This window comes from Colletotrichum acutatum (genome assembly GCF_030867785.1).
Source record: "Colletotrichum acutatum strain CBS 112980 chromosome Unknown BDZ83scaffold_63, whole genome shotgun sequence".
NCBI lineage: Eukaryota > Fungi > Ascomycota > Sordariomycetes > Glomerellales > Glomerellaceae > Colletotrichum > Colletotrichum acutatum.
The window spans coordinates 126,149-138,899 of record NW_026849057.1 but is presented as its reverse complement, the minus strand read 5'-3'; the positions used below and the strand labels follow the sequence as shown (position 1 = coordinate 138,899).

At 51.5% G+C, this 12,751-nt stretch overlaps 3 protein-coding genes across 3 annotated transcripts; 2 read left to right on the top strand and 1 right to left on the bottom strand.

Moving 5' to 3' along the window:
* The first annotated feature begins 2,825 nt into the window (after nt 1-2,825).
* Nucleotides 2,826-5,764, top strand: BDZ83DRAFT_673864 (peptidase S8/S53 domain-containing protein). The gene is made up of 3 exons (XM_060511141.1): nt 2,826-3,438; nt 3,488-4,336; nt 4,395-5,764. The coding sequence occupies exons 1-3, from the start codon at nt 2,982-2,984 to the stop codon at nt 5,651-5,653; spliced, it is 2,565 nt and encodes an 854-aa protein (XP_060363634.1). The 5' UTR covers nt 2,826-2,981; the 3' UTR covers nt 5,654-5,764.
* Nucleotides 5,765-6,409: 645 nt separating this feature from the next.
* Nucleotides 6,410-7,591, bottom strand: BDZ83DRAFT_652951 (Alpha/Beta hydrolase protein; the record flags this gene model as incomplete). The annotated part of the gene is made up of 1 exon (XM_060510574.1): nt 6,410-7,591. The coding sequence occupies one exon, from the start codon at nt 7,589-7,591 to the stop codon at nt 6,410-6,412; it is 1,182 nt and encodes a 393-aa protein (XP_060363633.1).
* A 747-nt stretch (nt 7,592-8,338) lies between these two features.
* Nucleotides 8,339-10,061, top strand: BDZ83DRAFT_625933 (uncharacterized protein). Its single transcript, XM_060508523.1, has one exon. The coding sequence runs from the start codon at nt 8,726-8,728 to the stop codon at nt 9,959-9,961; it is 1,236 nt and encodes a 411-aa protein (XP_060363632.1). The 5' UTR covers nt 8,339-8,725; the 3' UTR covers nt 9,962-10,061.
* The last annotated feature ends 2,690 nt before the right edge of the window (nt 10,062-12,751 follow it).

Here is a 12,751-nt window from a genome sequence, read left to right as displayed (position 1 = left end):
GGATGCGACGCGCCTGGATACAGATGTGCGAGAACAGGAAGCCACCTTTCCCCGGACCGAGAAGCAAAGCACCTTTTATAAGGTAGCATTGGACATCACGTTCCTCACTGCTTGACCCATGGGGTCGGTTCCAGAGGAGTAACTGGTCAAGGGCCGATGACCATGGCAAGCTGCACGATGCGACCTTGCCCGAGCCATGAGCTTCCTCTCGGTTACCTCGGCCATGTGGCGACTTCCCATAATCTTCTTAATCCTGGCTCAGCTCCCCCGGACTGGAGAAGACTGGAGAAATATTATCGTTGGAAAGTAGGGCTTAGATATCAAAGAGGAGTTTCCATGGTGCGAATCACGAATCGGCCGCTGACTGGGAGTACCGCTGCGCAGCACCTGTATGCGCTCCAAACAAATAACCGACGGCCGATGATGATGATTAGAGTCGCGGGACTTGACGACAAGGTTGTGCCGAGATGGAGAGGAAATAAGATTGGGGTTGCGGGAGCCGGGCCAATGTTATCTCGAGCTCCGCCGTACAAACTTGCTCGTTTCCGGTGAACCCCAAGACCTCAAGCTGTGGGGTTCGTGCGGGGGAATGGAGTCAAGTACCGAAGTTGTTCGTGGAAGATGCGCACCAATCATTCCAGTCAATTCCTCGGTAGTGATGATCGCTCTTGGTCTAGCTGGACTCATTTGCCTATGCCTACATCTGGGCTGTAAGGCCGCTCTCGACGAGGGAAGAGGAGGGGGCTTTGTGGATTGCCAAGTTGGCTGAGCTCGATAATGTCCCGGGAACAGGTTGCTGGGAATGATCTGTTTCCGTCATTTCCCTACCTTACTTTGCACAGTCACCTCACCGCCCTAAATACATCCACCTGGAGTTGCGATTATGTTAACAATTAACAGGGAGTTGGCGGAGGTTGAAATGGTGTGTATTGAGTATCTGAATTCATACAGTGGATCCTTGTGCACTCTCCCTTGGGTTTCCTGCCTTACCTTTATCCCATGATGAGGTTGTTTTCTCTCCAATTTTTGCAAGACACTCACCCCGCCAGTCGCTCAAGCTTCTTTCTGATACCTTTCTAGTGCTGTCTTCCAGACTTTATCTCAACCCAGAGTTATTGACGTGGTTTAACAGAAGCTCTAGATTCCTGTAATGACGGCCGATGCAGTCCCTTGAAGCTAATTAATTTGCGTTTGCTGCGAATGAAGTTGATAATCCAACGTACTCATTGTTTCAAGTTTCGAGGGATGACGGACGGTCTTTTTAGTACTTATCACCCCCTCAACTACCTTGTAAGTAGGAGAGTGTGTCGATGGGTCGGCGAATGAGTATTGTCTATCTCAAGTTGACTTGGTTTGCTCTGGGGAAGCAGAGTCAATGAGCTTAATAGTGTCAATTTCAAATGACAAGCGTCCAGCGAACTGTGTGAACCATTGGGGGTTCAAAAAGGTATCAGGTATTTACAATGGAGTTAAAGAATCTCTCGGCTGGAGACCTCGGCGATCCATACCTGCTTGACAAGGTAGACCACCAACTGCTATCCAGTCTCTACTGTCACTGGTCGACTAGGTCCGTCCTACGTTTTGTTTTCAATTTAGGAGTAGAACGACTTTGATATTGTTTTGAAGATATTGATAGGCAGAGCTATCGAGCTTCACTCATGATTTGATATGAGACTTCGTGGTGATATGAAATCTAGTTCATGATAGAGCTCTATTCGATAAAGGGCTTATAAGGACTTTTTCAAGTAGTTCTTCGCATTAGGCATTAATGTGTGCAACCCAAAGTCTGGGCCCGCTGGAGTTTTTACGCTGATCCTCACGCCAAATTTGTTAGTCCTAGCTCCTTATGCCTAACCTGACGGAGGAAGAGTTCCCATAAGTCAGTTCTCATCAAGACACACATTGATAATCGTGTTGTAGTGATTACAATTTGGTCATATCATTTCCCACAAGCGGCTGACCATGACACTTTTCACTATGGTAGATACACTTTGTGCCCACGTAAGGTACGTTAGTAATCTGAAAATTCGGGATGGCAAATCGTGCATTGCAATACTCATGTGCTTAGGCTATCCAGCAATGGAAGCCACTGCAACCAGAATCTTGGTGAGATGGTGCATGGATACATCGAGTTGCGCGGAGTAGTGGTGCTCTTGTTATGTGATAACCCCTGAATTGCCTTTACCTTGGCGTGCAAAGATTGCGAGTATTTGATTAGAATGTCAGCCAGTTGCATAGATCACGCGATAACAGATGGCTGTATCAGGCAGGTCTGATCGCGCAATTTCAGGCTCTTCCGCGTATACGAGATCTAACTTCTCTTCATCTGGGTGTTGAAGATTGCGGTATCGGACTGTGACATTGTGATGATCTGGAATTGCACCGATTCGTAAAGTAGAGACCTAGTGAGGGAATGGTAGACTTAGCTGCCTATTGTGTTAAGAATCTTCCACAATTGTCATGCCTGGGCGGGAATACGAGAACATACCAGGGTCTGATAACATCACGAACAATCTCAAGATGCAATGCGACGTTGCCCTGCATTGGTTCAAATGTTCTCTTACCATGCCGCGGATTCCGCGGTAGTAAAGAGGACACAACCAATTTCACATCAGGTGATGGCATTTACATATAAGTCTCTGGTCGGATTCGAGCCTGCCCTCATGAGAACTTGTTCTCAGCAAGTTCGCTGAATGTCGCTCGCTATCTCACTATTGGTGTATCTCTCTTCCGCCAGAATGCACCGTCCCTTCGTTTTCGCCAGTTTGGCGCTCTTCTCAAGCCAAGTTGCTGCCTTTGAGGGCAATTCCAGACCCAAACCGGAGCTCATTCCAAACGCATTTGTGGTTGAGCTTCGCAATCCAGCCAGTCTCGGCCGCCGTTCAGACGAACACACTCACGTAGCGTTCAAGCGTGCGCTCTCGTCCTTGACCTCCTACGATGTGAGATACGAATACACCAATCAGGACCTCTTCTATGGCATGTCGATGAACATTCACAACAATGAGTCTCTCGCTGCGTTGAAGTCTCTACCTGAAGTTGTCAACGTCTCCCCTGTGCAATTCATCTCACGGCCTCTTGCTGCTATCGATTATGAAAGTCGCTCGGAGTCATCCCCTTCGTCGCATTCTTCTCGTAAGCTGGCAAAGAGACAGCAGATTCCCGGGAACAACTTGGATTACAACGTTCCTCACACCATGACTGGAGTTGATCGTGTGCACGCTGCTGGAATTAAAGGAAAAGGAGTTAAGATCGCCGTCTTGGACTCTGGTGTCGACTACTATCATCCTGCCCTCGGCGGCTGTTTCGGACCTGGGTGCAAGATTTCGTTCGGATATGATCTCGTTGGTGACAACTACGACGGATACGGCACTCCAGTTGAAGATTCAGATCCTCTGGCTTCGTGTGTTGGGGGTGGACATGGCAGTCACGTCTCAGGTAAGCTGTGATTTAACTTTCGATACCAGGGCCAGACTAACGGCATCAGGTATCATCACCATGGAATCATCTTCCAACGATACCTTCAAAGACATGGTCGGCGTCGCACCCGAAGCAACGTTAGGTATGTACCGCGTGTTCGGCTGCTCCGGCGGCGTCGGCAGCGACGTACTCGTGGCCGCGATGATGCGGGCCGCCAGCGATGGAGCCCAGATCATCAGCATGTCCATCGGCGGTTTCTCCTCGGTCGGCAACTCGCCAAACGACCCTTATCACGTCCTTATTCAGAAGTTGACGGACAGCGGCATTGCTGTGGTAGCTGCTGCGGGCAATGACGGAGCCAACCTCCCCTTTGCAGTCAACGCGCCTGCCAACAGTCCTGCTGCCATTGCAGTCGGCTCTATCGAGAACACTCTTTTCCAGACGTTTGAGCTGATCGATTCAAATGGCGAGGTCATTCGCTATGGAAGTCTTTACCCCTTCCCCCTGAACCGCACGCTAACGGCGGTGCACGTCGGCGATGGGGGCGTCCAAGGCAACTTCGGATGCCGGGCGGCCCACTATGATGCCATTGCAAGCAAAGTCACCGGTTCAAAGGAAAATTACGTGATCGTGGTTCGACGTGGACTTTGCGGCCTCTCCTTGATTCAGGATGTTGCAGCAACCGCTGGCTTCAACAACATCCTGACGTACCCTGACAAGGACGTTCTTGACAACCCATTTTTGGAGGGATTCAGTGCAACCCTGCCAAATGCTGCGCGTAACTTCGGTACAACGACCAACAACAAGATTCAGGTTGGATCTCTGAAAGGCGGATACTCTGTAACGTTTCGAACTGCTGTTCCCCAGCTTACTCGGCAAGCGTGGGGGGGCCAGATGAACAACTTTAGCAGTCCAGGTAAGTTCACAAGCCAAAAGATCATGAGAATATGAGACATTCTAACCTTTCTTTCCAGGACCTGTGTGGGACTTCAGCCTGAAGCCTCAGATCAGTGCGCCTGGCGGTCAGATTCTGTCGACCTGGCCGCTTGCTGCATCAGGATGGGCGCTGGCCAGCGGCACCTCAATGGCTACTCCGTACCTTGCTGGTGTCCTCGCACTCGTGAAGTCACGCTTCCCAGAGCTCACGGTTACCGACATACTCAACCGTCTTCAGTCAACCTCGAAGCCAACGACTCGCGCCACCCGTGACGATGTTTCGCCCCCTGTCCATCAGGGCGCCGGCTTGGTCGACGCCTATAATGCGATCTTCTATCCTTCATTCATCTCGCCTGGCCAGTTTGATCTCGGTCCCAATGAGGTCGTTGCTAAGTCCAGCTACTCTATCACTATTGCAAACCCATCAGACAAAGCCACACAGTACAATCTGGGTCACACCCCAGCCCCTGGCATGGCTCGCTACCCTAATCCGGACGTCCCAGACCAAGTGGGATTCTTCAGCAACGTCTATCAACGGCTGGCCTCTCTCCCTTTCGCAGCAACCATCAACTTCCCAGAAGGTTCTACAGTGACTCTTGGTCCGGGTGAGAGCAAGAATATTTCCGTGGAGATCTTCCCGCCGCAAAATCTCCGAGCTTTCATGATCCCTTTCTACTCAGGCTTTATCTCCATCTCCTCTAACCGAAATGAAAAGCTCTCCATCCCATACCAAGGTGCAGGGTACAACTACACAGCTGCTCCGAGTCTGGGAACCGACCCCGTGCCGCCTAACGTCCTCATACCCGTAACCGAGTATCCCGTGTTCGGTGCTCCACAGCTTGTCACGTCCAACGGCTTCGGGATTCAGGACTACATCAAAATTGATCCCGCCGAGCTGACACTTTACTATGCCGGGATGCAGCCCGTGCGAATTGAGAGGCTGGATGTTGTTCGCGCAGACACAAATTTCAAGCCGACGTGGTATGGATTCAATCAGAACAGACCTCTGAACTATACCAAAACGGCGCAGCCTGTCAACGGCACAGTCGCAGGTGCCGAGCTATTGGGCAACCTGTACGTTAACTACAACAATGCGCCGGTGACCAGCTTGTTTGACTCCTGGCCTGCTCCAAGGTTGTGGGACGTCGAGACTGCGTCCGTCCCAATACCTATGTTGAAGGGCGGATACAGACTGCTGATATCTCACTTGAAGTATGGTGCGGATGAGACTAAGCCCGAGGACTGGTCTACCTGGATGAGCGGTGTTATCGACGTTCCGCAAGATTACTACCCATAAGGAGATTGTGTGGTTAAGGAGATCGTACCCTACTAGATAGCAATTGTGATCAACCGAATTCAATCCTCTATACTGTTTCCTATCTCAGCCGCAGGTGGATTGACACATGGGTTTCCCACCTTTATGTACCTGTACCGCCAGCATCAGCCGATCAGATCAGCAGCTCACATTGTCATACGTTTCGAGACATGTGCTTCTTATAGCTGTTGTAAAACTGAAGCTAGGCATGAGAAGCGTTCCTGGGGGCCAAAACACTCGATGCCGCAAGGCCAGCAAGTGGCAGCTGTCGATGAAACAGCTGTTGGCCTGTTGTGTTGTCTTCAGACTGCCGAGGAGCTTGGATCGAGTTGTTCCAAAGTGGGAACTTCACTATTCCCGGGGAAAGACTCCAGTGGGTAAACTTCCTTGTCCTGAACCTAAAAATAGTAGGGAAGCCGCGGCCCGTCTTAGCAGAGTTCACAGCATTATGTTGCGACATCCACAATATGCAGCGCGGCAACATAAATAATGAAGATGATCTGACTCTGCGCTTATATGCGCGGTCACTTTTGGTCCGGCAGGCAGAGACGGCGCGAGCTAGAGTCCGATAGGTTTGTGGTGGCGAGTTAAATGTCCGAGAATCCAGTCTAGCGGCCTTTGCATGCTGAGGGTATTGGATTACGATTACTGCGTGTATGTACAGGTATGCTTATGCTATTTACATACTCAGGTATCACATCTCTTCCAGTCCAGCTGTTGCACAGCAAGGCGCAATCATCACCACCACCACCATTGCTGCTGCTTCTTGATCCATTTGTGGACCAAAGGAGCGATGTCGAGATTGTTCTTTTCAAGGTGCATGAAGTGGCCATTGCCCTTGATCCCAATTTCACTAAGCTTGATCCACTCCGGTTGGCCACCCACCTGCTTCAGATAGTCGATGATACAGTGATCGTAGGTAATATGAACACTGGCCTCTCCCGTCAAGGCCAGGTATGGTACGCTGGCGATCTTGGGAAGTTTCCGGACAGGTTCCTTTTGAAGGTAGCAGTTACGATGAGCCAACGACGGCTCACCCACAGACTCGACAGTGGCGTTGAGTTCCGCGGCGCTGGATACCGCCGGCTCGTAGTCGACGGGGGTGTTCGTCAGACCCCATGGATTAGCCGCGGTACTGGTCAGACCATACCCGTACGCGCGAAAGGGAATCGTGGAAGGCTCAACATTGATGTTCCCGGCGAGATGCTGGGGACAATCATTGGAGATGCCAATGGCGAACTTGGAGCCCAAGGAGTGGGAGACGAGGTAAGACTGTGCACCAATGAGGGAAAGAAGCTCACACCCAGCGGTACGCATGGCCAGCTCTTGGGAGACCTGGCTGGTTGTGTATGGGATGAAGCTCTGCTGGAACTGGTCAAAGAAGGGATCGCCGCGCATACCCGTGCCGGGCCACTGGGTGTGAAGCTGGGACTGGGGGTAGGTGTTGTAGTTCTTGACGCCGGTGAAGCCCATCTCGACAAACTCGGCCGACATGCCTACGGCCATGGTGAAGTTGGCGGCGTTGTTGGCCGTGGATCGGCCGATGCTGTTAGCATCGACGAGGTAAACCTGATAGCCTTGCTTCAGGAAGTAGGTCGCCCACCCGGGACGATTGTCGGGGGTATTGAGCCATGTGGTTCCCGGAATGCCGCCACCGTGGATGAAGACCAAGGGGGTCGAGCGTAGCGTGAGGATGGGGGTCAGCTTCTCGACGTAGAGCTGGCCGATGGTGATGTTGCCCGTGGGGTCTGGTGCGCTTTGGCCCCCGACGTAGAAGAATTCTCGACTGTGCAACGTCTCTGAAGGTCGGCACGTGGAGCTGACGGCGTTGACGCCGATGCAGCTACTGTCGGCACTTGAAGTAGCCGTGACCGTTGTTGCGGCCAGCGCGAGCGCGGAGAAACCCGCAAATCGGACCATGATTCCTGTGGCTGGCGGGACGTTGAAGCAGTTTGACACACGCCAGACAACCGGAGAAGAGAAGCGCGCTAGATGCGCACAGATTTATCTGGCTGGAACACACAAACAGGTCAAACGCGCATCATCATCAGACGAGTAAAGAAAGGGCGAGAACGAGTTCTAAAGCAGGGCTTGCGAACGAGAACTACTGTTAATATACGCTAAACGACCGGAGCTTAGGTCGTTTCTGTGTTGGTTCGGATCAAGCCAAACAGGACTCTCCAAATTGCAATTATTGGAGCAACGAACTTTTGAGCGCAATCTCGGGGAACTGCGCAAGACTGGGTCCAACACCGTGGAGAGAGAATGTTCCCCTCGACGGACGAGTTTCCCAACCGATCGCAGCCAAGCCTCTGCCCGCAAGTCACCCCTTGCCAGTCCATCTGCACAAGGCAGAGGCGTGACGTGCTAAAGAAGGGGGAAATCCCGGAATGCTGAGGAACCTCTTTTCAGAGTTTCTGACTGCAGCTATGGGCTTGTCCGATCTTTGACGCCCAGGGCTCACCATTGGACCCGTGCCGCGAACTCGCAGGCCTTCCGGCGTTCGCGTCGCAAGGTAGGCTGCCGACGGCATAGGGTGAAGGAGGGGCCATGACTCGAGATCGCCTCACCCTCCACTTCAGCTGCACGCTCTAAGACAACCTTGACCTTGCGCTTAATTTATGAGCTGGATGGCCATCGCGGGCCTTGGTGGAACACGAGCCAAAACAGCGGCTCGTCTTTCCCAATGCTGTCGCCCGCTGTTCACTGTTGTTGCGCACCTTTTGCAATTATACTAGGTACTAAGGATAGTCTGCGAGTCTATGAGTCTTCGACCTTTCAGCCCATCCCACGTTCCCGGGACTTAATCCACACCATATGGGGTTAACGCGAGCTAGGCCATCACTCATCAAGGAATTTGATCTTGATAACCACGATGTGAAACCAACCTAGACTGCGCGCCATGATACATCAGATTCTCCGCCATGTTGCTACCTTCCATCTGATCAAATTCATATCATAAAGCGGCCCGGCCTCCCCCTCCCCATACGGGTGATCCGTTACCACGAGTCCGACCCGCCCCTGACCTCCAATCCAAACCCCCTACCCTTCGCCATGTCGAACGCAACGACCTCAGCGAAGATTGGGAAACCGCCAAACAACACGAGGGACTACAACATCATCAGGGGTATCTACCGACAGTATGGCGTTACGACGCTCGACCCCAGTCTGGGTTACCTCTTCGCCGCAAAGGAGCCCGCGAACGCCGTTCACGAGTCTAAACAGGGCGCCATCATCGCAGGAATGATTATTGTCCTACTCGCCATCATCGTACCAACAGCAGGAAGACTTTGGGTTCGCGGACGGGGAGCACAAACCAAGTTTGGATGGGACGACTGGGTTATCATAGCGGCGGCAACCCTCGCAGTGGTATATCCGATACTACAGATCCTCGTCGTCGTCGACGCAGGAGGCGGCACACACACCTGGGAGAATACGTACGACGACTACCAGTTCTACTCCTACTACCTCACCATCTGCCGACTGCTATACTACCCCACGGTCGGCATCATCAAGATATCCATCACTCTCTTCATCAGAAGGCTCGTCGACACGGCGTACAGGACGTGGAGAATTCTTGCGGATGTTTTCCTCGTCACGGTTGTTGCGTATGTTATTGCCGCCTTGTTCTGGAGCATCTTCCTCTGCAATCCGCCACGAGCTGTTTGGGACAGAGAGTTTGCAGGAGCCTTGGCAGAGCCAGCAACGTGTGGAAACCAGTTCCTCAGTGCGAAGGTCCTCAGCATCATCCACGTGGTGCAGAGTGTTCTCCTCCTAGCAACACCAATCATTATCTTGTGGAGCATTCGTATTGATAGAGGCAAGAAGATTAGGCTCTTCATCATCTGGGCTGCGGGAGGGCTGACCGTCACTGGCGGTTTGTTGCAACAGCTGCAGCCATTCACGTCAACTGACATTTTCTGGGACTACACCATCATCCTGAGATGGACGGTGCTCGACATATCCATGGGCATCGTGACGGCCTCACTACCGGTGCTTGACGCGGCCATCATGGGATCATGGCATGCGGCAAAATCTACACTCGGGCTCTCGAATCCAGACAAGCAGAACAGCAGGGGGACGAAAGGCACCAGAGGAACAAACGTCGAGACAATCAGTTCCGGGCCACGGAAGAACTATGCCAGCTCGGCCGAGAACATCGTCGGCAAGGACGACGGCCTTGAAATGGACGTTATTCAACACAACGGCCCCGATGATACGGGTGACAATCACTCGATTCCAGACACTACGGGCCATGATAGACGGCACAGGGTCAATAACATGGTATGAAGAAACGATCTAGATGATAGAAGGAACATAGTGTAATCGATAAACATAGAAAAGATATCAAAACACCATTGCTATGCAAACTCCAACCAGAATCCATCGTTCATCACATATTCACAATCACGGCCAGCTCCTAAGTCCCCGAAATCCCGGCTAGATGTGAGGCGTCAAATGTAAGCGCAGAACCGGATCTGGCAGCATTCCGAGAAAACGCCCCTGCTGTGTCGTAAGCGAACCCCGGAGACAATTTTGCATGGGCATCATGGGCTCCACGGCTGCCCTCGATTGCCCCCAAAGACTGGCAGAAAAAGCCTGCGCAAATCTCTTGATACATCCCTGAGGCTTTTTCTCGCGAGCAGATTGTCGATCGCCTTGTCCGTGCTTGTTTGGACTCCCAGTCGTAATGTGGGCGTGCCGCGCGCGGATGGGTCCTTGATAAACCGCGGCCAACGACCCATTTTCCCAGGAAACAATGACTCGAACCTCGTTGTTTTTCCTTTTCGATCAGGACTGACCCGAGAACCAGGAATCAGTTGACATTTGCCGGACCGGCGCCGGTTCCACTATTGACATCGACGGCCTTAAGTACGTGCGCTGGACCAGGTTAATTAACCACCTAGCACTGCAATTTGAAAGGAGTCAATTCCGGGCGCCTCATGCTCGCCGCAGGTGTTCAGGATCGCGGGTAAGTATATACCGGCTAAGGCGGCAATGACATGAATCGCGAAGCAACATCGCGCTCAAGAGATGATACCAGAGAGTAAGCGATTTGGCGATAGGAAAGTGACTTGGAGGCTACGAATGATCGCCAGAGCTCGTATTCCAGTGGCTTGTCTCAAAATTCCGCTAGTTGAAAGTATGGCGGCCCAACGGTCGGGCACTCTTCTAACGGCTTTAGAAGTTCAGATGCAAAAGTGCTAAAGGCGTTAGACAGTGAGCTACTGGGACACCGGTCATGTCGAGAATGACTTTCAGATTGGCTTGATAAGGGGTAATGCTGGACTTCTCGTTGCCATGGAGGCTGAATGGATTATGGAAACGCACCAACAGAAACTATACATATCATCAAGCTAGGAGAGTGTATGTACTTGTTGACATAGCTTCCAGTCACAATAAGGCCCCGACCTGCCGCCCAAGGCAGAAAATAATACACATGGACCTACCGGAAAATTCGATGCGACACATTTTTACTGAAAGCTTCAACATGAGAAACGCAAGGTCAGGATGTACTCATTTGGTTCGAGGGATATCAAGCAGGCTCGTACAGGCCAGTTCAGGCCAACACAATGCCTATTTGGGATGATGGGAGCGAAAACGCTGGGGTGACAACTGCGCACGATGGGATAGATCCCGGAAAGCTTACGACTGTGCTCCCATTAACCGCTATCATTGGTCAGCGCGGGTGAGTAGAATTAGGTGAACTCAAAATACGGCAGCGGGATTCTAGGATCTCGTTCCCATCAACATCGTTAAAGCAGGGAAGCCGCGGCGAGATGTAAGCAGTGAGAAAACACACCAGCCAGCCAGCGACCGCGCCCCGAACACAGATGTCGCAAAGTCCCGAAAAGAGTCTGAGCTGCGTTCAAGCCTCGGTATCGCTCCTCGGCAGAGCCGTATATAGATACCGCATACTTGTCTGTGCTGAAAGTCAACTATATTGATGATTCTCCCTTCCCGTAATTAGGTTTGTTTATGAAGATTGGGACTTTCGCGATGAGAGACGCCGTCGCCAAGTGATCTATATTAGAGTGCAAATTGATGCATTGCATGACGTAGTGTTTCACACAACATGAAGTATCATACCGCGGCTCTTACCCGCTGTAGCTTTGCTGCTATTGGGTGGGTTTTTGTTCGTTTGGTGTTTGTAGAATACTTGAAGTACTAGAACCTAGGGATCTCAACTTATAATCAGCAGCCAAGAGGGCCATAGTGATGACTTCTCCTTCATCTAATGATGAAGTTTGTATTTCAGAGCGCAAAGCTACGTTTGCCTGGACGTTCAGGTGTGATGGAAAACAAGAATCAGGCTTAGGGGCGTTGCTGGAAACAGTGCAAGAAATGCTTCCCACGAATGGATGTAAGCTTGGATTGATGTTGCTCCTGCAGGCATCCTAGCACGTGGCCAGAAATGACAAACGCTACAGGAACATTCATGCGCCTTGTGAAGAAAAGAAAACACCGGCAGTGGTTCTATTTACGAGCTTGGCAGCCCATGGTGACTATCAGTGCATCATGCATGCAATACCTTGGTATCAAGCGCCGAAGTCCACGAACGTCACTAAGATTTTGAGACAGCCACAGCGACGGAAAAGATTTTTTAACAGCACGTCATCTTTAGAACAGGGCATCAGGATATTTTTCGAGGTGGGATACGGCGAGAATAGTTGGATGGGTTGCTCGTATTGCTGGAGATGTCGGTGCCTTCGAGCGGAGAGCCTAGAGGTAGTTTTCGGACGCCTGAGAAGTGCCGAAAGTATTCGCCACAAGGATCTGGGCAAATACCATCGAAATGAGGTAAGAGAATTGTTGGCGGCTGTAGGTATGGAGCATAGTCATCAACACACGCTGTTGTCTACATAGACTATCGATCCGCCACAACACCAACTTCTCAATGGCATTTCATACGTCAACACCACCATGAAGTCGGTCCGTTATAGAAGCTAGAGGTATGAGCGGGGTAGTAGATAGCTCGAGAAGGAGGGCTTGACTTGAGTTTCGTACTCGATAGATACAAGCAGGAGTTAAGAAATCCTAAACCCACACATGGGCGAACCAGGAACCATATGTGATCAG

What these genes read in the sequence shown, in the direction of transcription:
- BDZ83DRAFT_625933 (XM_060508523.1), top strand. Translation starts at nt 8,726, where the DNA reads ATGTCGAACGCAACGACCTCAGCGAAGATTGGGAAACCGCCAAACAAC.
- BDZ83DRAFT_673864 (XM_060511141.1), top strand. Translation starts at nt 2,982, where the DNA reads ATGTCGATGAACATTCACAACAATGAGTCTCTCGCTGCGTTGAAGTCT. An exon ending in ACATGGCAGTCACGTCTCAG is followed by an intron (nt 3,439 to 3,487) that starts GTAAGCTGTGAT and finishes TAACGGCATCAG; the next exon opens with GTATCATCACCATGGAATCA. An exon ending in GAACAACTTTAGCAGTCCAG is followed by an intron (nt 4,337 to 4,394) that starts GTAAGTTCACAA and finishes CTTTCTTTCCAG; the next exon opens with GACCTGTGTGGGACTTCAGC.